This window comes from Apus apus, chromosome 5 (genome assembly GCF_020740795.1).
Source record: "Apus apus isolate bApuApu2 chromosome 5, bApuApu2.pri.cur, whole genome shotgun sequence".
In the NCBI taxonomy this organism is placed as follows: domain Eukaryota; kingdom Metazoa; phylum Chordata; class Aves; order Apodiformes; family Apodidae; genus Apus; species Apus apus.
In genome coordinates, this window is record NC_067286.1 from 24,587,474 (window position 1) to 24,615,470 (window position 27,997).

The 27,997-nt window shown below is 38.0% G+C and overlaps 1 protein-coding gene across 26 annotated transcripts in view; it reads right to left on the reverse strand.

The window, feature by feature from the left end:
* Window positions 1-249: 249 nt before the first annotated feature.
* MADD (MAP kinase activating death domain) overlaps window positions 250-27,997 on the reverse strand; it is a 74,525-nt gene continuing 46,777 nt past the window's right edge. For 18 of the 26 annotated variants that reach the window (XM_051622478.1, XM_051622488.1, XM_051622486.1 and 15 more), the window contains 15 exons: window positions 27,404-27,501; window positions 26,970-27,053; window positions 23,846-24,004; window positions 22,055-22,163; window positions 21,461-21,523; window positions 21,039-21,159; window positions 19,832-19,937; window positions 17,381-17,491; window positions 16,308-16,415; window positions 16,059-16,223; window positions 14,783-14,855; window positions 13,623-13,729; window positions 8,267-8,336; window positions 3,385-3,431; window positions 250-1,721 (listed from right to left, as the gene is read on the reverse strand). In XM_051622478.1, the coding sequence (XP_051478438.1) occupies window positions 1,614-1,721; window positions 3,385-3,431; window positions 8,267-8,336; window positions 13,623-13,729; window positions 14,783-14,855; window positions 16,059-16,223; window positions 16,308-16,415; window positions 17,381-17,491; window positions 19,832-19,937; window positions 21,039-21,159; window positions 21,461-21,523; window positions 22,055-22,163; window positions 23,846-24,004; window positions 26,970-27,053; window positions 27,404-27,501 (1,529 nt within the window). In that variant the 3' untranslated portion in view covers window positions 250-1,613. The remainder of the gene's footprint in view (window positions 1,722-3,384; window positions 3,432-8,266; window positions 8,337-13,622; window positions 13,730-14,782; window positions 14,856-16,058; window positions 16,224-16,307; window positions 16,416-17,380; window positions 17,492-19,831; window positions 19,938-21,038; window positions 21,160-21,460; window positions 21,524-22,054; window positions 22,164-23,845; window positions 24,005-26,969; window positions 27,054-27,403; window positions 27,502-27,997) is intronic. The other 8 variants (XM_051622491.1, XM_051622489.1, XM_051622492.1 and 5 more) reach the window with 2 other exon arrangements.

Genomic DNA, 27,997 nt, shown 5'->3' on the forward strand with positions numbered 1-27,997 from the left:
GTGTCTGTTTTCCTTATTCATGTTTTTCAGTTTTTGTTGAAAAGACAAATTGCATGGATGTTATGAAAGAGCAAAAAACCCAAAAGTTTGAACTGCTTATGTAGAAAGAAATGTAGATTTTTCCATTTATAGTCTTACGTTTTTCATTATTTGATATAAGTGTGTGATGTCTTTTGTATTTGGTTACCTTAATTTCCGAGAAAGTTGTATCAACAGAAAAGCACAGGAGGATGAAAACAGTTGCTGGTTGAATGACATTTTATTTTCACATTCAGACAGCTGTACAGTTTCTATAAATAGATATGGTACTATAATATTTACATTATTTCCTCACCCATTACTAGTGTATCCCATTCAAAACAGTGGACACCCTGACCAAGCCAAAATAGGGCTATTTCTGGGTGCATTTACATGTCAAAACATACATCAGTTTGCATCAGAGCATTTTTTCCCAGGTATTTTACATGTAACATTATTTTCTCTAGACAGTCTCTCTTCCCAGCATCCTAAGAGCTTTCCAGACAAGTGCAGCACAATTCAAGAACAAAAACAGGATGCAAAAAAACATTCATATTCTGCCTACTTAAAATAAGGAACATGATGGATAGTATTAACTGTAGGAGTTTTGTTATACATTAACCCAGTATTTGCAAGATAGGTTGATATACAGATACAGATTGGAAAAAAGCAATAGCTTAAAAATTTGGAGAGAGCATAATCCTTTGGGCTTCTGAACAAGTTCTACAGATTGCAATAGAAAATTTGTGTGTAGACTGTAGTTACAAACCCAAAGGCATGGGTCTGCTGTGTGCTTCTGCCAATGTTTCCAAGTTTTAAATTTCATTATTAATTTTCTAATGCCTGTGATTAACTGCTTTAGATAGTGCTTATCTGCATCTGTTTACTGGTGGGATAACTCCCCTTTTAAAATCCACACAATCCATGAGGTGTCAGGGTTTTTCACAATACACTGCCTTCAAAGTTTCTCTCTCCACTTGTTTTCCCACTTGAGAAGCAATCACCTCCACAGATTTAATAGCCAAACTTCAGTTGTCACATGATATTTTAAGACTAAGGTAAATTGTTCATCTCTACCAAAAAGGTCTGAAGAACCATGTGACCAGAACTCCACGTTGGTGGCTAAAAATTAACAACACAGAAGGAAAATAATAAAAACACTACAGTTAAACAACATGCAGGACCAGACTGCTTCCACTGTGCACATACCAGAGAATCTGAAAGCAGAAGTCTGCAGTTGTACAGTGATTAATCTGTAACAAGTACCACTAGAAACCAAAAAACAACCAAACTGAAGCTGTTAGTCATCTTAAGAAAAAAGGAATTAGAAAGGAATGGCCACAGTAGGTCACTCACAGCTGGATGCTGATGATCAAAACTGTCTGATAACAGCTCATATCAAAACTCCATTAAGGATGAAATTGAAGGAGACTGAGTAATGAAGTCTTCAGTTTTCCTATAGGGAAAGACTTGCAGGGTCATATATGAATAACCAAGTTCTCCTAAAAGACAGTACAGTGAGCTCCAGTAACTGCAGTAAAAAGAGAGTACTGCACTTCAGTGAGCCAAAGGGTTGGCATTTCCCAGTACCATGATCAACTGGAAACTGGTCGAGGTGGTTTGCTTTTGTTTTCTGCCTCTTTTCCACGAATGGCAGCCACATAAGAGAATAGACACAGCACGGAGTAGCAGATCTCATGAGCCTACAAGAATTTAGAAATGAGATAATGAAATTCAGATGATTTAGTGTTTTACAAAATCCACTGCACATTTCCACTTTGCTGCGTGTCTTCCTTCATGGGATAACTGCTCTGGATATAGACAAAATCAAGAAAAAATGTCCTATACTACCTTATAACTGAGATGCATAGAGAAGAAAAGCCTTATAACAAATTAAAAAAACCTTTGGGACAAAAACATTAGTAGTTTGATAGTATGATTCTAATCATTTTTAGGAACACTATGATAAGCTGGAAAGTTTGCCAGTTGGCTCTAGAAAAAAACATCCTACATATTTGGTTTGGGCTGTTGTATGAAGGTACAAAAATTTTCTGGGAGGGACTGATAAAAAGACAAAAACTAAACACTCAACACTGTACTTTGACTCATGAGATAGTCGGATCCTTATTCAACACTGTCTTTTTATGCTCAAAAGTACAAGGACTGCTAATCCTTGTAATTTTTAACCAATGTTAGAGAATCAAGCTTGCCTTTTTTAAATTAAAAAACACCCCACACAACCCAACATTGCATGTTTTATATGAAAAATACTAAGAAATTTTTGTCACTACCTTAAAGCAGAGGATTTACAATTACTGCTTTTAACTGATTACGTGTGCTATTATTTAACAGAAAATCCTGTTTTGGGATGTGACTGGCAACACAATTCAGTGAAGGTAAGACTTAGACTTAGTTTATTTCCTAGGTCTAATACTGGCTATTCTGGTGATCTTAAAAGTTCTTGTCCTGTAAACTGACATTTATAATATTTGTAAAGGTAGTAATCATAACAGGTTTTGTTGTATTATAGTACAAACTAAAACAATGGTGTAAAATATAATTAATTTTCACTAAACTGGGCTTTCTTACTAAAAGATACAGCTATCTTCTTAAAATACATACATTCTGAGCATTTTGTTTCTAAAACATTTCTAGCTTCTTCAGTATTTTTTCTCTCTTCTTGAAGGACTGAGATTTCAGTACACTGCACTTCAGGAAAAAAATAACTGAATAAATTTCAGTTCTGATGATAATCACTGGTTTCTATTTCTTCCTCATAAGTGCATATAAGCCTGATCATTGAACTATTATGTGTAAAAGTGCTGAGTATCATTATCAACTGCTAGTGTTCAAATAATATTATAAAACCTGAACACTAAACCACAGCAATAACTCACCTATATATGGCAGAAATCAATACTTATATTGCTCTCATGTGTCTCACTGCTCACTTTCATGAGGAAATGGGAATTCTTAGTAAACTCAGTTAGAAATCATGTTATGCTCAGGAACTAGTCTCCCTTGCCATCTGTGTACTAAGGATTGTGTTCTGCGCTATCTTAAATTTAACAATTTCACTAGGTCTTTATATGCTAAAGTTCATGCCAGATCAGCTACCTTGCATCTTTATCTTAACAAGAGACCATACTTTCTGCACTGTCTGTGAGTTCCTCTAGTTTCATAGAAACAATCACCACCAAGTTTTGTTGTCTTCCTTTAAGGAAAACTATCCCAACAGAGCAGCTGGTGTTTCACTGCAGTATTAGCATTGCAAATCCTGCCATCTCAATGTAATTCTTCTCACAATACGAAAATGCAAAGATACATCCTCTAAAGAGCTACCAGAAGGCATCACAGTTGACTCACCATTGGTGTCTTGTACTTGTGGCTCACCACTTCTTTAGTTTCAGGAACTAAAACCGGACGGGCAAGAGACAAAACAAAAAGTTCAAAAAACGAGAGGAAAAGGGGAAAGAAATAGCACAATGTTCCCATAGGAAAGGGAAGGGATGCACACAGACAGCAGGTGCAGGTACAGAGCACCTCACTATTCCTCACTTCTAGATACTCTTCCTTCATTTATATTACATAAGTCCTTGAAGATACTGGTAATGTCAGCATAAATTACTCAGGTTGACAAAAATATTTCACTGCCTGTTTGGAAAACCATAAGATATTTGATGGTTCTTAGAGACTCTGGCTTTTCTCACACTACTTATTCCTGCTAGATGGCAAAATGAATGACAAAATATGCCTAATGTCTACTATGATTAAATATATGCTAACAGTTCCATTGGAATTTGTCAGTATGCAGTTCCCAAAGATTTTATCCTTTTGATTTTTGAATCCTTCTCTGTTGAAAAGCAGATCTCTGAAGAAATGTTGGATGTTCTGTAGTAAATTAGTGAAATCCAGAAAAAAAAGGAACCGAGAGAGAAAATTTTCTAAACTGGAAGACTGTTGCCCAGTTCTGTTTCAAGAGTTTCTCTTTGACATTCTTCCTCCTGTCTAGGATATGTGTGATGGTGTTTACTTGATATACTCACTGACAGTGTTAATGGCTTTTGAACAAGTTGCCTTAAAATAAATACTGAATTCCATTGCACATATTCTTAAAATACCAAACTTGTGGATTTCTAGAAGATTTTTCACATAAAGAGGATTAGGGCACTAAAAAAAAAAAAAATTATCCAGAAAATTTCATCTTGCTCCCTTGCTCTGCCTCAATCTAACAGAAAGGAAACAGTCATAATACAGCTAAAGAAAATTTGCCTTTTGTTCTCATTGTGGAATACATAAAATACAAGCTGTAACCATCCTTTTAGTGTGCATTGCATCTGAACTGTGCCTTTGACCCACACTTGGTCTACAAATATTGTTGTGAACAGATGCCATGGGAAACCAGGAAAGAACAAGGACCACACTAAGAACATACAAACAGCAAATTAAAAATGTTAAGATCAGTGGAATACCAAGACCAACTCTGAATACTTCCCTTCCAGAATAGCTGAAATTTGCCATGGAATTTCTGTGTCACAACAAAAACATTTAGAAGAAGCAATACAGAAATGATGCAAAACCAAATCATACGAGGTTCATAGAGGAAGGGGAAATGTTTTATTACACATAGTACTAGTGACAAGAAAAGAAACAGAGGCAGATGAGGTCAGTATGAATAGCTAGGAAAAGTCCACAACAAACCTATCCATGCAGATGTCATCCTTTTCAACTATGATAAGACACAGCTAAATGCTGGAGAGGAGGACGGATCACACTCTAAGGGGCCAAAAGTAGGCAGTGCAGACTGGGTTTGAGAAAGTACTCTAAATATAAACCAGTGCCTGCTAATTCTCATATATCATGGTATTGCCATTCTTGAGAAAATCTAGTGAGAAGTACAGGATTGTAAAAAGTAATGTAATATTTTCATTTAATGTTTCAATTCTCTCTTTTCTTGGAGTTAGCAGTTAGATTAAAGATGGAGAAACAGGGGAAGTGCACACCCAGGCTGCACTGCCCCAGTGATACCCATAACTAGAGCTGGAGAGATAAGGAGGTGCACATCCAAGCTACCTTACCCGTTGGCACCAGATGTTCCAAATTACCTCCATGTCACCAGGGGATAAAGGTAGGAGTGGGGCTGGTGCACAGCCAAATAGGGTAGGACTTTTACAGCTGTGTCTCACAGCCCACTGGATAACATACAACAGTTCACATACTCTTCAAAAAGCAGGAAGGGAAAGCTGTAAGGACCTTGTGCCATGAGGGAAGGAGAGAAGGGAAGCTGTAAAGTCCTGTATCATAATTCAGAACAGGAAGAGAAGGAACAGGAGAGCACCTAGGCAAGATACTGTCTCCCCACTTCACAGGAAGTTGCCTTGTCTTTAAGTAAAGTACTCCTTCACAGTCTTTCCAGTGGGGAAAATTCTCATGAGTGGACTGAGGAATAGTAAGAAGGGTGGGTTTGGATTTACACTAAGAGAAGTCAAAGTACTAACTCTGCAGAATACTAAGAAAAAAGAAGAAGAAAATAAAAATAAAAATAAAAAAAAGTCCCAAGCCTCAAATTAAGAGATTATCAGAAACAGTTTTCTTCCAACATTAAAAGTTATTCCTGATGGTGTTGAACTAAGTGGATGAAGGAAGTAAATTATTAAGCACCATCTTGCAGCCTTTGCTCCTGTGAATGAAAACATGGTGCTAGCATAGAATGAGTTTAGGGGACATCACTTTACCTGCTGGAGAAAGAAGGTTTTCATAGCAGCGGCGGTGAAAGGGCCACAAGAAAGTAAAGCACAAGTACACAGCAGTAACTCAAATTCCAGAGGGAAGACCCTTACATTTCCTCACTTGCTTAAATCTCCCCTTCCATTTGTGGACAACAATTCCTGAACTTCTGCTTGCATCCTGCTCTGAAATCACAATTCCAACTTTCACGCTTCCATCTAAACCCAGCATTAACACAAACAGACCTTTAATTTCCTGCTGCAATAGCAGTAAACTTGGTGCACTCCTGCTTGGCAAAATCAAAAACAAATCTTGCATTGAAGTATTTCCCATCAGGCTGGAGTATCCATGCTTACCACTCCCTACCTTTCTAAGAGGAAACAGTACTTCGGTATACTCCTACTACAATGCATCTGATTGCAAGGTTCACAATGCTTAACACAGCTAAATAGCTTCATTCTTAGAAGTCCACCCGAGTTTTTGCTGAATGCTTTTAGCTTATTATTAACAATGTTAGTTCCTCTTGAATAAGACAGACTGGCATATCTTCTTATCTTTATAACCATTAAAAGAGCAGCTCCTAGGCAGTCTCTCATCTCTGCACAAGAAGAAAGGTTAGCTCCCCTGCAACATCTTTCTTCCTTTCTCTTTATTAGCTGGATGGACAAATTGCAAATCTCATTTGGTACATTTAAATCTGTTCTTATCTGTAACCCCTGTTTTGGGAGAGGTTATTTTTAGTTTAATTTCTCAGTTTTTGTTTGCAATGTCCAACTCCCAGTTTATTTTTAATTACATCTTAAAATTACCCTTTTATAAGCTCCATATCACAATTCTAGCTTTTGCCATAAGTCTTTGATTACAAAATTTTTGGTAAAAAATTCTTCTTTTTCTTACAGTTACTACAATCATTGTTTAAGTGCTAAATGCTGTATTACAGTCATCAATAGAAGTTGACTGGAAATAATTAAGTCAAGTTGTCTTTCTTCTTGTGCAATATAAATAAACTATTAAAAGAAATACTTTGACTTAAAACCTCTCAAAAAATAATTGAAAATTCATGATCCAAGTAATTTTTTTCAAGTTCGAGATTTCAGAAGCTGAAAAGTAGAATTCTTTAAGCTAATTTTATGGCTTCTGAACTCTCATATTTGTAAAACTCATCAATAGTCTTTTACAGCCTTGCACAATTTCTGTAAGTAGATCATGCCCATCAGGGTGAAAACATGGTATCACACAAATAGGCAACCATAAAATGAAGATAACTTCTGAACATCTAAACTACTGGAGATTTTTTCAGGGTTTAAATACACTGATTTAGTCATTTGAACCATGAACAGTATTTCCAGAAAACAGGAAAAAATTGTTCACAAATTCAAATCCCAAACTTCAGGGAGATTAATTTATTTATGGCAAACAAGCTAACTGCAGTAGTCAGAAAGGCTTTATAATTTTAATAACGTTAACTTTGTATTGCTGAAAGGAGACAACACATTATTATGGACAAAGACATTCATGTCAGCAATCTCATATTCATTGTCTTTTCATTCAAAGAGAGAATCCCTCAGCTAGAATATTCCATTCACAGCACCAAAGAACAATGACGGTCTTGGACTGCTGATTTAGATTTTCATTAATTAAAATATGGATGCTGATCTGCTATGGAAAGATTGTTGTAAATTTTATCTTGCTTTTAAATGTTCCATACAGACACTTAAGACCTAGACAGATGTGTCACAGACAGGTGGAAGAATAAACCAATACAGGTTTGGGGACTATTCCAAGAGAAGTTTGTGAATCACTCTCTCAGAGAGCTTCATCTGAAGTCACAATTGTGACTGAAGTCACAATTTTTTTCAGACGCTAGCTAAGTACAGTGTCACTGTCAATAACAGTGTATAGTAATCCAGAATTTTCCCCAAACTAGACTGTAGGCAGATTATATATAACAGCAATAACTGATCAAATGAGCACAAATTCTCTATTCTCCTTAACCTTTACTTTTCAACTCTTTGCCACAGTCACACTCTGAAACAAAACCCACAGGATAAATAAAGTGCAACCTGTCAAAACATTATCTGCTCCATACAACAAAAATGAAATTCCACATAGAGCAAAGAGGAAACTTTGCAATTAATGGTAATTCTTTGGAATGAAAGCATAGTGTGTTGAGAAAGATCAGCTGTAAGTCCTGCTTAAAAATGTGGTTTCTCAGATGAAAAAAGGAACATACCACAGAAAATTCCTACACATGTCCAAGTTTAACTATTGTTTTGTTTGCTTCAGAAGGCTCAGAACATGCCTATTAATAAAAAGCACCTAGGCCACAAATCTTAAAATGATGAAAATTACTATGTAAATTTTTATGTTAAGTCACCCATCTCTCAGTTAGGCAACTTAACATGTGGAATCTACATTTCTCTCCCATCTTTGAAAATGCAGTGCAACTCTCAATGTCAAGACTGGAAATTTGAGTTACTGCCGTGTGAGTACAGACCTAATATCAAAATAATGTAATTACCAAATTCCTCCAGGACAAAGACTCCTCGCACAGTATTGCACTTTTTAATGTGATTCAGCTCTATGAAAACCTACAAAAAAGAGGAGGAAAAGTAACATAAAATTAGTCGGGTTTGTTTTAAAATAATACCCAAAATTAAACAAAAACATCATCACAGCAGATACAACCTGAAGTGTTGTAGCATACACTACCAGTTCATTTACAGTTTAATATACGAATAAAGGGTGAAATAAATATTCAAAAGACAAACTTGCCACAATGCTAGAAATTAACAAATAACTTAAAAGTGCTAAGAAGCGAAGACAGCAGAAGATGAAGTACCTTCCGCTCCTTGCAGGAGGAGAAAGCATGGAAGAGAAACGAAGGAGTTAGTAACTCTGACATATCCAACATTGCTACCCCTTCAGGCACTCAAATGAGTTATTGCAAAAAGAATACCAACACACCTGAAATACAACAGAAGAGGGGGACGAGAAAAAAGCTGGCTCCCAAATTTTGCATGATTTGTAGCCTCTGATCCATCCCAGTTAGTGTCTGCCCCTCCATGCATCCTCCTCCAGCACAGAGGGCAGGTAAGGGGCACTATACTTCCCACCCTGACACTGATCCTCCTAACCTATCTAGTAGTCAAATTTAATCCAGTGAGGAACAACTAATCTTCCCTCTCTCTGACAACCTTGCCATTTAAGATTTTACTACAGTTTATGATACATCATCTGCCTACTGACTCTTGGAACTGTGTCCTTTAACAGTCAGTTCCAGTTTTCTGCTTTAAGCAGGATGGGACAGTTTCGACCCTTCTCTATTGTTTGCTAACTTCCCATATGGCTGCTGTTAGACGAGAAGTCACTTAGAAAACCAAACTGCTTTAAAATTTATGGTTTACATACATACACCAATAGACAAAACAGTAGAACAACACGACTGGGTTTTTCAGTCCAGAACCTAGGTGCCGAGATTGCATGAATAAACAAGTTTGTTCAATATCCATTCTATTTCAAGATACAAAATAGTCCTTTGAAAATGCACATCTCCAAAAGGGTCAGAGTCAGTACACAGACATAAGAAGCCACAGAAAGTCCTATAAGAAATCAATTCCATATTCTAATATACTTGCTTTTTCAAGGCAAGACAAACACAGAGTAACGTTGCCCTAACATTCAGACGAAGTCCAATACTTTAGAAGGACCCTTGCAGGACTGTATTATAATATTCCAGATTGGTACTTTCAGTTACTATACACTTACAACACCATGATCTTGAGACCTATTTTAAAAAACTTAATTGTCTTGGAAAGAAGGAAAAGGAAAACTCTGCATCCCTCTTGAATCCAGTATCAGCAACCCATGTAATCACAGATGTGCTACCCAAGAAAGCCAAAGGAATTCAACACCAAAAATTGTGTTGTTTTTAAGAAACAGGCTTATCTGTATCAATAGAGATGAGTAAATGCACTGTGCATCTGAGAGAAGTCAGTTTGATTTTAAAGCTAAAAGGGTTTTTTGTTGTGTTTTTTTTTTGTAACAGAGAACTAACAAACAGACCCAGGGTATTTTTGCTCAATATAAAACCCTAAACTTCCACTTCCTTCATCAGAAAATCTGAAGCTTACTTTCTGCTGACATTCAAACACTCAAGGGAAAGGAGACTTAGTGCCATTTTTTTTGTTTGCCTGTTTTTGCCCATGATCTGTATCAGTTTAGTTGGTAAAAACATTTATTTTTTGAGGAAAAGTTAGAGTACACAAGTCAATAACAGAACATTTTCTTTATTGCACTTGTTTTTTTCTGTAATATATTCTGTGAAAAGTTTTTTTTATAGTAGTCGAAAGTACAAAATTCAGAAACTAAATATAAAGACTCAGGCAAAACACTGTTTTTTTTAAGCTGGTAACTGTAAAGCTGCCTAGAAGACTTGACTGCCCCAGGTGCTCATGATCCGAGTATAAAGTTAAGGAGTGCTGCATTTCCACAAAAGTTAGAAGCAAGATGTGATAAACTCAATAAATTCTCAATTGCAGTAAGTTATCCATTTTCAGAAGACATACGATTCGGTGGGCAGTCTTACTGCATTGTTCAAGGGACAGAGATGCTCTCCTCTCACTCAATCAGAAAACGGGAAAGGAAAATAACATTACTTACCCTAGGGAAACTGTGGTTCTTCAAGACAGAGCATTCAGTGTGGATCCTACTGCAGATGGGCATGTGCCTGCTGCATTTTATTAAACTTCCATCTGTTTTTCACACAGATCAATTCACAACAGGGACAGAGTTACTGAGTCCCAATATTGTAACACGATTTTAAGGTGTCACTCAGAATAATCTGCCCATGCCACAGGTACACTCGATTCCTCCCTATTCCAGAGGACTTCCTCTCACCTGATACGCACAGACAGACTTGGACATTTTTTCTCCTCAAACTTACATGTGCTGCCAGCATGGTGAGACAATTTGTGAACACTGAAGACAACTATCACATGGCAATAATAGGCTGGCCCACCATGCACCTGAGACATTTCCTGAGGAATTCACAAGGTGGTAAGAAAGTATACACACTGCAAATCAGCAAATCAAGAGCCTTCAAAAACAGTTTCATGAAAGCAAGCACCACTGTAACACCAAAGCAGTATGTTCAGTCTTCTCAGGTAGGACAGAATAGAGACTTTTTATCTTTTTTTTCTTTTTCCTTTTTTTTTTTTCTTTTTTTAAATGGAAACCCCTCTTCCTGTGTTCTAAATTAATTATTTCTATGACATCCAATGAAGCAGAGCAACATAGATCTCTTCTTTTAGTAAGCTGCATTGCTGAAAAGAATACTTGGAAAGAGAGTCAAGAGCAGGGCCTGGATATGTAGTAAGGAGAGGAAGATGAAGAGAAAGCTGTGCCTGATGAGGTCCTGTAGAAATTTGTTGGTCAGAGTCCTCATCCAAACCCAAAAGAAACAAAATAAACCTTTTTCAACACAGAGAAATGGCTGTAGGATCCTGGTTTTAGTCACGCTCATATACATATTCTGAAATAACTGCTTTAGGGAGCTGTTAATATAATTTATATGAAAATAGGACAGCTCAATTCACCTAGACCTTTTTTTAAAAAAAGCAGACTGGTTGATGAGTGTCAGAATAAGAATGCAAACATCCTTTAGCTTCACAGAGTATGAAATTGGAGGTTTTGGGGTTTTTTTGTATGGTGCAACTATGAGGTATCCTTCACATAACTAGTACAGTTGTCCATTCCATACAGGCCCTCAAATGGCAGACTTTTCATATTGGTCTAGACACTTTATTTTTAGAAGGAAAATAAGGATATGTCTTAGGTCTACTAAATGGCACTGAATGCCCTTGCCAGCTGGCAATGTAAATCCAACAGACCAAGATTAAACACACTGAATAAAGGAAGTCTATTTTCCAGAACTGTACTTGTTTCAATATCCATCTTAATTAATAGAAACTCATCTGCTACCGCCTCATGGGAAAGGTGATGAAGAGGAGACATAATCAGTCTTTCAAGTGGGGGAAGCAGCTGCCATGTTTCCTGGGTCTGACCTGCACAGACCGTTTTCTAGAAAAGACACAGTAATTTTCATCACAGACAGCACATTAGAACACCCTGGTCTGTAAGGAAGGATGTGGTAAAGGCAGTACTCTAGGAAAGTTGGTGGTAGCACAGGACTCAGTATTTGTGGTATGAAATTCAACTGGTAATGGTCTTGAAAGTGGTGTAATAACAACAGTATTGGGTTTTTCTAAGGTTTCTTTCAGAATGTTGTTACAGTCTTTTTTTGGGGAAAAATAAAGGCTTTGAATTAAAGGACATGTTCCAGGATTTGGAGTTTTTCTTTTGGACAGAAGCACGTGTGGTCACTGTGTGCTTAACACTGAGTGTTTTGTCTTGTTAAGATGCCTGTTACACTTAAGAAACCATGATGATGAAGCTACCTTCTTATGTATCTTTTCTCCCTGCAAATGCATATATGCCTGGCTGTTGGTTTATGAAGTAGTCATCACCACAGACTGTTCACGAGATGAGCAGTTTGAGCTCAAGGTAATTATTTACTTCTGGCAGAAGAAAAAAGAGAAGCAAGCACAACATTCTCTATGGTGTGTTCTCATCTATAATGCTATCAAGCTGTTGCCAGGGTTTAATTTTCAAAGGCTTTAGACCTGCCATTTCCAATAACTGAAAACTCTTTCTGTGCTATCAGTGAGTTCCTCTTGGAGTCCTTCATACTTCGGCACATCCAATAAAAAGTTAAAATCTCTAAGTCAGGTAGACTATTCCATCACAGAGTAGGTTTGAAATGCTACAGCAGGTCAGCTGTAGTCCAAGTTCTACCCTGGTAATAAACAGGAAGAAAACTGAAGGAACTTCACAACTCTTCACTCCTTATACTGGCACATATGAACACAAAGAGGCTCATGGTGCTGCTGTGACCTTGGGAGAAGTATTAAAGATTCTGAGCGTGTGTGTTTGAGATGCACGTGCACTTCCAGTGGGATCTACACTGATTATCCTCAAAGAAGAACAAAGCTTGTGTGGGAAGAAAAAAGTCTAGTCAGGAGGAAAGGAAAAAACACTCCACAGAAGACTGACAGAAGCTTTTCTTTCTCTCCACCTCTCACGCACACACACACACTCTTGCTCTCCCCTAAAAATTGATTCTACTGTCTAGCATAGCATGCATTTAATAGCATATGCAAAACAAAAAAACACAAAGCAAAATAAAAAACAAGAATCAGAGGAAGCAACAGAAACAACATCCAGAGAAAGGAAGAAATGACAAATCTAGTTGTTTCCTCTATGCCCACATGATCATCTATTGGGAAGGAAAAAAAGAATAAATCATTTTTTCTTATTTTTGTGAATGACAGCAAGAGCCACTTTCCTATTTTATTCTCAAATTTTAAAAGAAGACAGATTATATATGATGCAGAAGGTTGCCCTCTGCACCTGCAGTATTCCAACACTGTATCTTTAAGGTCACCTGTTTACACCAGCAGGATATGTTCACAGCGTGATGCATTAGGGCAGTTTAGATCACTACGGATCACCACCTCTGTTCCTTAATATACTGCCTACCATTTATTTTTTGCTTAGACAATTCAGACTACCAGAAACAAGAAGTTCAAACCTGTATCAGTGTTTTTCTTCAGTTCATGATAGTTTTCCTGAGTATATTTAATTTCAGTATATTTTTACACACATATATATAGATGCTTGTATGTAAATATACAAAAGCTTTTTTAACCATTATGCTATCCCTCGTCCTTCTTCAGATTCTGGGAAGAGGAAACACATACACAGGCATGCTGCAAGAAGCTTCATGCTCACAGTTTTCTCATAGATTTGCCTCATACCTGACTGTGCATAAATTTCAGGTTGATTCCTTCCAGTGTGACCTGAAGAAGACCTCCTTCTCCGGTTTTCATATCCTGCACAGGGAACTCGCCACCCAACTCAGGGCCTGTGACATGTTAATTAAAAAAAAATAAAAATCCAACCAAAGAAAAAAATAACCAGAGAAAGTACAGAAAGCAGTCATGATATGTGGAAAGGAAATATCAAAAAAATAAAAACATCATTTCCATTTGATGTGCATAGCAAGAGGACATTACTAAGAACAGTAGGAAGCATTTCAGTAGAGTCCACTCACAGCCTTCTGAGAACCACAGTAATAGATGACAATCTACACATTTTCATCTAGTTTCTTGTGCATCATTCAGTTCAACTAGACAATGCTTTCTTACAATGATTTTTTTAAAATTTTCATTTATGCAGAACCACTGAACTCTGAAGAATGGCTTTCAAACAGTTTAACACTACATTAATCTGGTCCAACCTTCCTAGGTAACACTATAGTTTATATGAGGTGGCTCATCACCCTGTCAAGCTGAGAATTAAAACTATCCAGTGGGGGGGAATCTACCACTTCCCTTGGGAGACTATTCCAGTGCTTGATTGTCCTCATGGTGAAAAATTTGCCTCTCGTGTCCAATTGGAATCTCCCTAGGAGCAACTTTTGCCAATTACCCCTTGTCTTTTCCATGTGACTCCTTGTAAATAGGGAGTCTCCATCTTCTTGGTAGCCACCCTTTAAGTACTGGAACACTGTAATAAGGTCTCCCCAAAGCCTTCTTTTCTCAAGGCTGAACAAGCCCAGTTTTCTCAGTCTCTCCTCATATGGCAGGTTCTCCAGTCTTCTGTTCATCCTTCTGGCCCTTCTCTGGACCCTCTCCAGCCTGCCTGCCCTAGTCTTCTAGTTATCTTTCTACTGGCAGATATTCCTCCTTACATGTATCACTTCTTTATAGGGGTGTTTTGGTTTTGTTTGTATTTAGAGTGAGGTATTTTGCAATAAGCTAATGATAACATTAAGTCTGCTATGTACACACAGATGTGCAAAGCTACCCTACAATTTCCAAGTGAAAGGAGATTATGTTCAAATGAGTTATTAATTAAAAAATGTTGTTGATTACAAATTATACCACAAAGGTTCCTAACAAGCAAAATCTTTTACCTGGTTTAATGCTTTGCTGTCTTGCTGCTGCTCGCTCCATACTGTCTTTGACACAGTAGTATAATTCCCGACACTAAAAATAAGAGTAATACAAGGTTATTTTTCCAAATTAGTAAGGGAAAAGAACAGTAGGATTCTAAGAATCTGCAAAAATTTGGTGCTTAAAAACAAAAAAACAACTGAAGTTCACAGCTAATTACTAGGTGGTATTTATATTTGTTTTACTAGTTGACAGAGAAACTATTTAATGTAATTTCATAGCACAAGTTAGTGAAGATTCCATGGCTTGGCACATGCTCATGAGCAATCTAACCAATTTTATTCAGTTTCCTATTGTAGAAAAATCCTTAAAACAATAATACAATCCCTCCCTTTCTTTTGGCTTCTAACAATCAACATTACTGGTCAGGCTCATATGACCTTTTTCTTACTCAATTTCCTTATGCTACATTCTTCTCTCCATCTTCCTCCAACTCACCTCTCTAATACCAAATAATATTAAGCCATCATCTCAGAGTCAAATTTAAGAAAATTTTCTCTCTGAAGCCCAAGATACGTGCGATTAGCTTTCCAAGTAACTTCTGCAGTGTACTACTTTTGTCCTCCATGCCTTTGTACTCACACCTTTACTATGATGGCATGGTCTATGTAAAATAAATTATTTGAAGTCTAATCCCTTTATATACATCTCAAAAATAATAACCTTTCAATGTATTACTTGCATTTACGAATGTTTACATTTTGTTTGCTGGCCACTGGAGTTCTAAGAGTTACTGGAGTTTTGCTAGTAGGCTTAAGCTTTTTCTTTACCTTTGCATAAGGAGAGGAAAACAACTTTCATATTACTGAAGAACGTAGGCATTCATTAAATGAAAATCAAACACTGGTAAAAAATTTTCTTCATGGGCCTATTTTGTCAGTTTGGGTTTGCCATTAAAAATGACACAATTAACTCAATTACTAAGACATTGTTTTATTTAGCTTTTTCCCCATGAAGCTACTGTAGTATTTTTACTGCTTTTATAAGCCTGCAAACTCAATATTTAGTAATAGTGATGGTTTCCTTCTAGCTAAAAAAATAAAAGCCACACATTTAATTCCTTGAACGACATCCTGCTGTCCTACTGAATTTGGGTAAATGAGAAGGCATAATGCCAACTTCTGGCATGGGGCAAGAATGCTATTTTTTTGTTAACATGGAACAGGATACACCAAGGATTTTTTTTGTTCAATGTGTCTTTCCCTCAGTATTGTGTGTATTAAACAAGATGCCTACCTTCTTTGTGTAGAACTTGTTCAGCTGTGTCTCCTGACCATTCCTCCTCCAGAGGCACAGCACTTTTGTTTTGGGACAGTAAGTCATGTTGATGAGCTTCTCGTACCACCACCGTTCATACACCGTTCCGATGCTGCTTCTCAACACAATGCAATCATCACACACCTGGGAGCACAAACATATTACATAAGATTTCCAGGATTATTTCTTGAATGCTGCTAGTTGCATTAATATTATTTTTCTCTCTACCTCCATGAAAAATATGTCTCCAGTTGTGTCTGTCCCAGCGTGCACTACGAAAGTCTGCTTCTTGATGTGGCGGCTGCCGCTGGGTCTCACAGGGAGTTCCCGTCCATTCTAGAGGGAAAAAAAAACATGCAATCATTCATGAACTTTGAAACCAACCTCTCCTGATCTATTGAAATAAAAGTCCATTAGGTGACACTAAAAGCATTGTCAACAAATGAAAGAAAAAAATAAGTATGTTGAACGCAGCTGATGGGAGGCAATTTTGGACAAAGCCTTCAGTAAAATACTCTAGTAAGTTTGGTTGCAACAAGTCTGACAAGTTTGTTTTCAACAAGTCTGACAAGTTTAGTTGCAACAAGTGTGATTATGAGTTACCACATCATACAACAACATTCACACTGGTACCATACTCAGTATGGGATAATGAGGTGTCTGGGTTCCAGCAACATTGCAGTAAACTAGTCTGCTTTTTCCCAACTAATTGTAGGATAATTTTTTGTCTTTCTGGGCATAAAACAAAGTTCCAAATATAAAAGTGCTTTGAAAAAATTGGCTTTCGAAGAGCTTAACTTGCATCCACCTTGGTAACATTTGTGTTAAAAGCTGACTAGTTGTACTAAGTGTTAAACTATATTCTTAACAAGCATTACAGGATGTGAGGTTTATTCTGCATGGCAGCCAACACTGAAAACAGTTTTGTATAGAAACTGATTGCTACAAGTCTTATAATGACCTGGAAACTGATGAAAAACTAAACACTTGTTACAGTCATAGTAAAAGGTTCCTACCCACAAAAGAAATATTAAGACAACATTAGGGTTGCATAGAACTGTGGTACTGAAGTGTCATGTTTATATATTTGTATTGCAGTTCTAATTGATAAATGCATAACATTATAATACTATAAACAGGCTCATACAATCACAGTCTTTATACATACGAAGGCAGTATTTAGTAATTAAATACTTTCAATAATTTAAAATTAGTGTTGGAGAGCATTTCTAGAAGAATTTCCAGATTTTTTTCTCCACTATAGCTCCTACTGATACATCACTCAGCACTATTTTACTTACCAGATTGGCAAGCTTGTCTAGAATATCATTTATTTGCTGGCTGTGCACCAACCCAATATGCGATTTTCCCATCAGGCGCCGCACCTTTTTCCTAATATCATTCTTGTTCACCTAGAAAGCAAATATAGATATTTATTTACTCTTCTCTGTTCACGAGCAGCAGTGCCTGTCTCCCCAGATCAACATACTTTGGTTTCCATTGCTAGGATAGCAAAACAACCAATCTCTAGCTCAATCGTGCTAGAGACCTTTAGCCCAGAAGTACAAGCAGAAGCTGCACATACAAGGTTTTTCACCAGCTACTGCACAAAGATACTGTGCACAACAGATTTCCTGCATACTCTTGCACAACAGGGCAGCAATTCTGCTGCCATCCACTAACAACTACTAGCATTAAAAACCTCAGTTCTCCATGTTGCCACTTATGTGATGGGTCTCATCTATCATATCAGGCTCTATAGATAGTCTCATCTATCTCCACCTCTTCCTCTGCAAGGACTTGAAGATTTAGTCAACTGTGGATCCCTCAATAAAAGAAATATTAACACAGAGGCATATCTTTCAGATTTCTCGTGCTTTCACAATCTGTTTCCTGATGACTAGGTCAGGGCTCTAGCAAACATTTCCAGAGAGTCCTCACAGAGCAGCAGAGCTCCCAAAGATGAGCTGCAGGGCACCTCAAAAGCAAAACATTTCTGCCCCAGGTGTCATTTCAAAAGGCTTTTTGAATGCCAGCCATTGATACTGAAGGCTTGAAGACAGTAAACTCAAGCCTGAGTGCTGACTTCAAGTTAGATTGGACTTTATTTTACCTTAATGCTATGGAGCATATAAAACAAACTCAACCTGCTTCCTTCCTTTGGCAAGAATTCTTGGCACTTGAAAGACAGCATTGTGTTTTTCAGTATTTTTTTAGGTAAAAACTACTAGGCTCTGCTATCCTAAGACAAGAAAATACATTAAAATACCAAGGTATTGCATTTGGAAGATTATGCATCCCTCGATAGCTCAGATGAATTCACCTCTCAGGAACAGAAAGCCTTCCAACTTTGCAGTTATTACTAAAAGCTGCCCTAAGATGAGCTACCTTGGTACAATCTTTATTCTCTTAAAGCCTTGACTCTGCATGAACAACTCCTATATGCAAATAATATATACAAATTTCTAGATCCACCACCTTTTATCCCCAAATTGATAATCAGAGGGGGAAAAACGTAACCATATCAGTAATGAAAAATAATCCAACACCCCACAACCCTTCTTTTGCCCAGTTCTTCATTCCATCCTCAGTCTCAAGCATCTCTGAAGATGCACGAAAGAAACTATTTTTATCACAGCTCCCAGATCCTCTGTATTCCCCTTTGATCTATAACCCTAGGCCCAGAGCAGTAGCAGTTTCAAAGGCATAATATCCTGTTTGCCTCCTTATCTCTTTTCTCAGGAAACTGTTTTCTTGGGTACCAGATAACTTTCACCACACCAAAAGACACTCTTCCCCTCTGGGACTAACTCTATCAATATCTCTCGTAAGACTGCCTTTTGAAACAAACATTATTTGCTCTCCTCTTTTGCATCCTCTTGTGAAAATAACTGCACTGGTTATTTTTACTTCTACTGTAAGTATCACTGGGATGCACGTCCTAGTGGCTAAATCCCATAGTCTTCTTCTGAAATAAACTCATTCCAAATGTACTCAAATTCCGTCTTAAAATTTACCTTCATATGTCATTTATATGAAGAAAAATAAATACCTTCTTTCTATCTCCCAAATTCCTCACTGTCAAGCTGTTATACTGGACAGTATTGTACGTTAAAACTGTTACAGGTAAAACCTAAGCTGGTTCTAAACATGACCAAAAATTTAGAAGACTGAATTCCAGTGGCTTTGAGGGAGAATCTGGAGTATCTAAGAAATTATTCAGACTAAAAGAAATAATTTGCTTCTAGCCACCTACAGCATTAAGGTGCATATAGACAGCCCACCAAATGAGGTAAAAAGGGCTGCTTGCTAATAATAGCAAGTTTCATACTGAGTTATTGATATGCATATTCACAATCTCCCCATGTCCTCCTTTGACCTCTGAATTCTCTAAAGTTTTCAATTGTCAGCTGTGAGGAAACCAGATTAGAAGATGCCTCTACTTAATTTATAACCCATACTCTTGATAATAAGAACATCTTCTAAAGTTATGGTTAAAAAATGTCTATTTTAAATGACAATGTATATGCCTACCCATGGTACAGAACTGTGTAAACTCAGCCAAGATACCTCAAAGAATCTCCAGGTACTGCAGCAATGTTTTCATTAAGATCAGGAGATGTTTTATAACATTATTTTTTACTTCACTGTTCTGAGCTGTATGAACAGAGATGTATGGTTTCAAGACAACAACGACAAAAATATAGTCCTGAAATCTAAGCAGTGATCTATTAAAAAGAAAAAGAAGTCACCTTTATCATAAGCATATAAGCAATCATGTTATGCAGCAGTGTAGCCAACAAGCGGTCCTCATCATCCTCCAAACGCTTCCGATCGTGTTCCCCCAGGGAAAGATACCTGCAGGAAGAGCTAGATCTGAAGCAGGCTCATAGGCACTCACTCTTCATTCGCTTCACTAGAGCACTCACTGGCAGAGGACAGAGCACTATTTGTAAAGTGTTTGGCAGATACAACCTCCAAAAACACTAAGCCAGTAATACACTGTGATCGCTAATGAAACATTTCCATTCATTATTAACTAGCTGGAGTAAATAACATCTGCTCAGTGGGAAAGTTGTCAGTGTTCCACTGTGCTTACCCAGTTCCTCTTTTCTGCAGTCACAACTCCATGACAATTACAACTGCCAGAAGAGGAATGTACTACTCAGTACAAAAGCTACCTGGCTTTAGAGCTTAAATGCAGTTGCAAGGCAGAAGGGAATTGATAAGGGAAGTGGACAGGGACTCTCTTTTTCCAGTAAGGTACAAGAAAAAGAAAAACAGTTTTCAAACAAGCACAACACAAACCAGATCTTATTTTGGCTACCAGATCCCATGTCACATGACAGCAGGTGGTACCACTGCAGGTGGCAGAGTGAGAACGATCAGATATTAACAGAGCCGGGGGGAAAAAAGCAAGCAGGTAGTGAAGCTTGACATCTCAGAAGCAGAGCTTTAAGCAACCATACAGATATTTCTAGAGAGTGGTTCCCTCATGGATTTTTTGCTTGTTTCTTTTAACTACAAGCTGTAAAGTAAGGACACCTATTATGAGAAGGCTCAAAATGCAGTTTCTGAAGATGTTTGATTCTTTCACTTTAGATCAACACACTGATATCTTCCTTTATTTGAGAATACAGTCATCTTGCCACAGACATTTCCTGCTTTACTACTGATCTAATCTGTTCCATCTATTCATACCGCGATTACACTTACATTACCTGGAAATACCACCTCTCCAAAAGAGTTAAAAAAATACATGTCAGAAAGTTAAGATAGTATTTCAGTATCAGGAGATACTGGCCAGCACAGAGACAAAAGGCTCCCTCTGGAACAATGAGGCATAGTAACAAAGTGACAATAGCATGTTCAGCAGATTTTTAAATTATTTTTCTTTTTTTGCTATTTCAGCCCCAAGCAAAACAATGAGGAGGCAGGAGGTGTACTGAAGAACTTTACCTGTCAATCATCTCCTGAGGTCCCTGGTCCATCCCCATTCCTTCTCTCTCTAACATCACAGCATCCAAAAAAGCATCTTCCCAAAACTGCATCTGGTCCCACAAAGTTGAACGCTCTTTGCCTATGCAATGTATACAAAATTTAGTACAGTCAAATACTTTTAAGATTAATTCCTGTTCCTTCCCACTCCTTGAAAATACCATAAGCCAACACACAATTAAAACACAAGCAATATCACAACTGAAGAAAAGCGTAAAAGAAAAGACATATGTCTCATTCTTTTCAAACCCTTTCATCTCTATTCTTTAAGGAGCACATCTTTTTTGGATAACGTTAACACAGCCCAAAAGAGGCAGGAATATCTCACACAAACACAGATCATGACAAACACACAGAGAAGTGGAAAGATAAGAGATCATTACTCATAGAGAAGGTTTCCATTGCAGCATCCTCTAACTGGTCCCAGACAGATCCTTTATCCCTACCTGCACCATTCCAAGCAGGTAGGAACGATAAATGGAAAGGATGAAAAACACAGGAAGAGAGAGCTCTTGATTAACAGCAAATCCAGATGAAATACATTTCTAAAAAGCCAATATACTCCTAATTCAAGGATACACTTGAAGGCCATTAGTGCTCTGAGTTTAGTATTCCTCTGCTCAGTGACTTAAGATGAAGGACCTTTTTTCAAGATCAAGATATATTTTAGAATTTACTTAAGCTATGGATAGAATTTTTTCTCCCCTTTTTCCAGCAGTTTAAAGAATGAATATTCAAGAACAGCAGGAGATTTGGACAAGCTATATTTTATGCAAACTTCACCACTCACTCCCATCTCTTCTTACTCAATCCCCCCAGCAAATCTGTGCCTTTACTCTGAATGGTCTGATGCACTCCCCTGTTCTACTGTTTAAAAACAATCTCTGGGAATGAAAAAGTTCCGGTCTGCCCCAGACATGACTTCACCTGAACTCCAGTCTAAATGATCCCTTCCCAACAAAAAAACAAAAGTTTACCCAGAAGTCCTTCATAGAGATAGACACGTTGGTTCCCATCTTCTGGGCCTCTCCCTGGGGTACTGCCTTTGCTGTCCTTCACACTCTGCTTCAGGTTGTGAGACTTTGCCTGAAAATAATACAAGGAGTGTCAGACAATTTAACACTGCACAGAGCTGCTTCTTGCAGTCCACTGTTGTGCTAAACAGATGCAGTTTGCAAGACATCCTTCACAGACAGTTCTCCATTAAACTTTCACAAAACATCACCCTGTCCAAAGAGCAAGGTAATGCACCTAGAAGTCCACAGCTGGACCAAGAAAAACAGAGACAGAAAAATCACAAAACAGAGGAAGCAAAATGCTTTCCCTGAAGGAAAATTAAGGCAAAATAAAATTGCAAATCCCAAACTAAAGGAAAGAACAGATTAACCTCTTCTGTCATCTTCCCTATTATATGCTCATGCAGAAAGTTTGCCCAAATACTAATAACAAATCTTTTCCACTGTTTAGGAAATAGCTGAATAGTACTGATATTGTACAGATTGTGAGGAATGGAGGAAGAAATACGCAGCTTCCTCAGGCTTGTGAATGAGTATTCACAAGCAGGACATGATTATCTGAGCTCTCTCTTACATTCAGACTGATAAATGAAAGAAAAACCTGTACAACCATAAAGGTATGATGTCAAGCAAATGATTACATGTCATCCAGTCTGAAGAACTGTGTACTGGGACTATCAGCCAGCAGAAATGTGATAATAAAGGTTGCCCATCTATTTTTCTACCACAAGGTAAACTATGGTGTGATAATTCACATCTATTGTATATAATGTACACCCATCATCTTCATTCTAAATCTGTTGCAAGGGTTCTTAAAATTTTATTTTGTTTAATTTGTTACATAGAAAAATGGAGAAAACTAAGTTTAAAAAAAAAGTCTAATTCTTTAGTAAATGAGAAGACAACCTCTTGTAGCTAAAAAAGCAGACATGGTTACATCATTTTCATTCTTTTAGAATAAATCTGCAAAGAAGCACAATGATTTTTTTGTCACCTAATATTAGAAGTAGAAACCCTGTAAAGCCTTTTACAATCTTATCAGAATTATAAAACAATGAATACAGAGACCAGTCTTAAGGCACTGCAAGTTGTTTTCATATTTTGCTGACAGTTTGATTCAGCCAAATGGAGTATATAATTATTTTCTTGGTAACATGTATATTAGAGGTTATACTTTAAAAAACCAAAATGAATGAGAAAGAGTTCTCAGGTCATTTGAGTTTTACTGCATACAGATCTTCTAATTAGGAAAATATATTTTAAAGTTATGACTACACTTAAAATAGGACTAAAGTAATGCTTTAAAAAAAAAACACAACAAAACATTATGCTGCTAAACCTCCAGTGGGTCATCCCATTCCTGGATCAAACAGCTGCTCCTAAGAAACAATGGAATCCATTCCTCTTAGGTAAGGGGTCGAAGCATGCTCATCAATGTTGTTTTGCCTCTGAAGGGCAATTAAATGCCAATTTGCTTGAGAGAAATATTAAATGAGAGGGAATTAAATATTGCTAGAACCCATAACATGGTGCAAGTTGTGAATGTACTATTCTCCAAGAACCATGTACTGAAGCAGAAATTAAGAAGGGTATGTGGATCCATACAAAATTACATCTTATAAGTCATTGCTGATTAACCCTCAGTATAGGATCAGAGAGCCTCTGCCACATAAACATTGAAATTATTACAGTACAAGATTCAATTTTGAAAAGAAAAGAAAAATACAAAAGGGAAGTCTGCAATGCCCTTACAAAAATAGAGCTAGTAGCAGAGTTTGTCTCAATTTCACTGTCTGACACAGTGCCTCTGGATCCTGTCAGATTGCCACCATTTTCCATACTTGGGCCATCACCAGCATTGCTACTCAGGTCACTGTCTGCTCCTAATGTCTCTCCAGAACTGTTACTAACCTGTAGAGAGAAATACAGCAGTTACCTTCAACAAATAAAGGAAGTTGTAAAATGTTTCTTCTTAAGGCAAAAAGTAAAGCAGTAATACTCAAGGCTACATTTGCCTTTTCTCCTTCAGTGACAGAATCTTATCAAATCCTAACTTTAGAAAAGTATCAAAAAAGACACAAGAAGCCCTTCAGAAAAATCACAGAACTGTTTAGGGTCAAAGTGATCTGTTAATGTCATCTACAGGTGAGTCCCCCTGCTCAAGCAGGGTAAAATACAGTATGTTGCTGAGGATCATGTCCAGTCAGGTTTTAAACATCTTCACAGATGGAGAATCCACATCCTGTCTGGACAAACTGCTCCAGGGTTTGAACACCTTCAAATTAAAAAATTGTTTTCTTGTGTTCAGACAGAATTTCCTGTGTTTTAATTCTTGTGTTGGCTGCCTCTTGTCCTGCCAGTGGGTACCACTGAGTGTAGTCTGGCTCCCTTGTCTTCATTCCCTCCCATCAGTTATTCATAACTATTGATAAGATACCCCCTGAGCTTTCTCTTCTCCAGGCTGAAGAGTCCCAGCTCTCTCAGCCTCTACTTTCACAGCAGATGCTTCAGTCCCTTAATTGTCTCTCTGGCCCTAAGCTGGACTCACTCCAAGAAGTCTTTATTCTTCTACTGGGGAGTCCAGAACTGGACATAATAGTCCAGATGCAGCCTCACCAGTGCTGAGTAAAGCAGAAGCACCTCCCTCTACCTGCTGACAATGCCCTCCCTAATACAAGCCAGAATACCATTGACTTTTCTGCCACAACAGTGCATTGCTGGCTCATGGTCAGCTTGTTGTCTACCAGGACCCCAGGTTCTTCCCAACAAAGCTGCTTTCCAGCCAGTCAGCCCCCAGTGTATACTGGTGCCTGAGATTATTCCTCACCAAATGTAGGACTTGGCATTTTCCCCTTGTTGAACTTCATAGATCCCTCTCTGCTCATTTCTCTAGACTGTTGAGGTCCCTCTGAATGGTGGCACAACCACCTGGTGTGTTGGCCACTACTCCCAGTTTTGTATCATCTGCAAAATCGCTCTGTACCATCATCTAGGTCATCAGTGAAGACGTTGAATGTTCTTGGCCCCAGTACTAACCACCATGGAACACCACTAGTGACTTGTCTCCTGCTAGTCTTTATGCCACTGATTACAACCCTCTGGGCCCAGTTATTCAGCCAGTTTTCAGTCCACATCTCTGCTTACTTACCCAACTCATTCTGTGTCAGCTTATCTATGTTACAGGAGACAGTGTCAAAAGTGAGGTAAGCAACATCTGCTGCTCTCCCCTTATCCACCAAGCTAGCAATCTCATAGTAAAAGTCTACCAGGTTGGATAAACATGCTTGCCCCTTTGTAAATCCATGACTAGTCCCATTCACCTTCTTGGCCTTCATGTATTTGGAAATGTTTTCCAGGAAGATTTTCTCCATCACCTTTCCAAAGGACAGAGGTGAGACTGGCCAACCTGTATCTCCTCAGGTCTTCCTTCTTGCCCTTCTTGAATATAAGAGTGGCATTTGCTGTCTTCCAAACTTCAGGAACCTATCCTAATCAGCATGACTGTCCAGAGACACTCAAGAGTGGGCTCACAATGGCATCAGCCAGCTCCCTCAGCAACTGTGGCTGAACTCCTCAGGAACTGTGGATATACATATATCTAGTTTGTAGAAGCCCTCTCTAGCCTGGTCATCTGCAACCAAGGGTAAGTCTTCCTTGTTCCACACTTTTCCTCTGGTCTCCAAGGCTTTCTGAAGGTCAATTTTACAGGAAAAGACTAGTTTTGCAAGAAAAGGCTGTGGCAAAGAACGCCCCAAATACCTCAGTCTTTTCCATCCATCAGCAGTTCTCCTGCCCTACTTGGAAGCAGGCCCATGATTTCTCTAGTCCCTTCTCTTGCTGCTTATGTACTGTAGAATCTTTTTCCTGTTTTAATACACATTCGTTTCCAGCTTCAACTGCAGGTCTGTATTGGCTTTCCTAACCCTATCCCTGAAAGATAAGACAGCAAATGCATACTCCTCCTGGATCACCTGCCACTGCATCCACCTTCTGTATACTCCCTTTCTATATCTCACTTCAGTTAGGAGCTCTTTGCTTATCCATGCAGGCCTCCTGCTGCCTTTGCTTGGTTTCCTACTTGTCAGGATGGACATTTCTTGAGTTTGGAGTTTTAGAGCCCTCTTCTATCTGGAGCAGTATTCCATAAAATACATTTCTGTAATACATATTTCTGGGTCCACTAGGGAAAGACAATCAGAGTATTATTCTTGTTACAGGGTGAGAAAAGACCATGAAAAGCTACATATTCACAGGTATGCTGCAGTTTAGAGATAAAAAAACCAATAACAAAAAGGAAAGTTCCTTGGGTTTTAACCCTAGAATAAGCCACATCAAATAACATGTGGAATGGAGAAGGCTCAGTTGTTTTTTTTACTGAATGCATTCCTGCTACCTTTTTCCTCTAAGCTTTATAGCTGATTGGAAAGCAAGCAAATATATTTTGGTATGATTGAAGTGCTTTAAGGTAATAAATCAGGAAGTTTATTCTTGCTTTAAATGCATCAAACTATCTGCCTTTTTTTCTCTCAGGTTACATTTTTTAACTTCTATTCTTTATAGATGGTTTATACACAACTAAAGCATATTTAGAAAATTACTGCAATCCACCAGTTCCATAAATACACCAACATGTAGCAATATGTAACAGGAATAAGCACCATACATGAAGGATGCAGTCTGCTAAAAAAGTACAATGTATGTTCTGTCAGACACACATGCTTGCAACTCTCTCAGAAGCTCTGGAGACAGAACCCATAGAAATACATTATGCACGCATACCAGCAAGCAGCCACACCACACAAAATGTAGGCATGAAATGTCCTCCCTCACTTTAGCAAGCAGTGAAACACAAGATTTCAGTCTGGCCATATCCTACCACTGTGCTGACTTCAGAATCCTGGCTTGTACTTCGGACCATAACTGCTGGTGCTCCACTGGGAAGAGAGTCAAAATCACTCTTCTGCAATCAAAACATAAAAAAGGACAGGAAAAAAATTCAAATTGGTGTTTATCATCAGGAGAGAACATTACTTCCCATTCCTCTGAGGTCCTGAATCACACACCTTACACTTACTTGGTTTATTTAGCTAGCCAAATAGAAACTACTGCCTGCATGTCAAAAAGATCATGGGGTCATACAATTGAGGAATACACTAAGATCAGTTCCCTGCAGGAAGGGAGGGAAGAAATTTTACTGAATTAGCCTTTCACAAGAATGCTCAAACCCTAGAATTCTTCCCACCATTAAGTAGTGAAGAGAAGAATGCTCTCTCTTAAGACAGAAACAAAGCAAGCACGGGAGCCACTGACCTGAGAACCTGAGGCCAAACTGAGGCCACTGTCTGCACTGATTTGGGATTTCTTCTCATCCGTTTCTCCCAAATCAAAGTGTTTCACACCTTCTGGCCCTGAACAAGGGAAAAAGTAAATAATTACTGTTGTATCAAGAAAAAACACTGTGGCAGAAAAACAGATAACAGACTGAAAGCAGGAAAAGTATCAAGAAAATAAATTTGCTTTCTCATCCTTTGATTTTTGTTATTCCTTGATACTGCAAACAAGTTCAGCAGGACACACCTGCCATTCTTCAAAAGTTAGTCAGAATTGCAAATACTCCAAAGGCACAGTCCAGGAGTGACTAAACAGTAATTTTTTGAGTCATTTAAGAGAGAAAAGAGAGAGAAAAGAGGACAGACAAAGGTGAAGTAGCTTCCAGTTACAATAACACATGCAGAGCAGTTGCCATTCAACTCTAGGAAGCCACTTCCATTATTCTTGGTAAATAAAGAATGCTTATTTATTTAAGGTCAGAATCCATTTTTTAACAGCTAATTTGCTCAAATTCTTGGACTGAGTTTGTTAGGTTGCCTGTAGCAACCATCTAGCCAAATAAGCAACATGTGA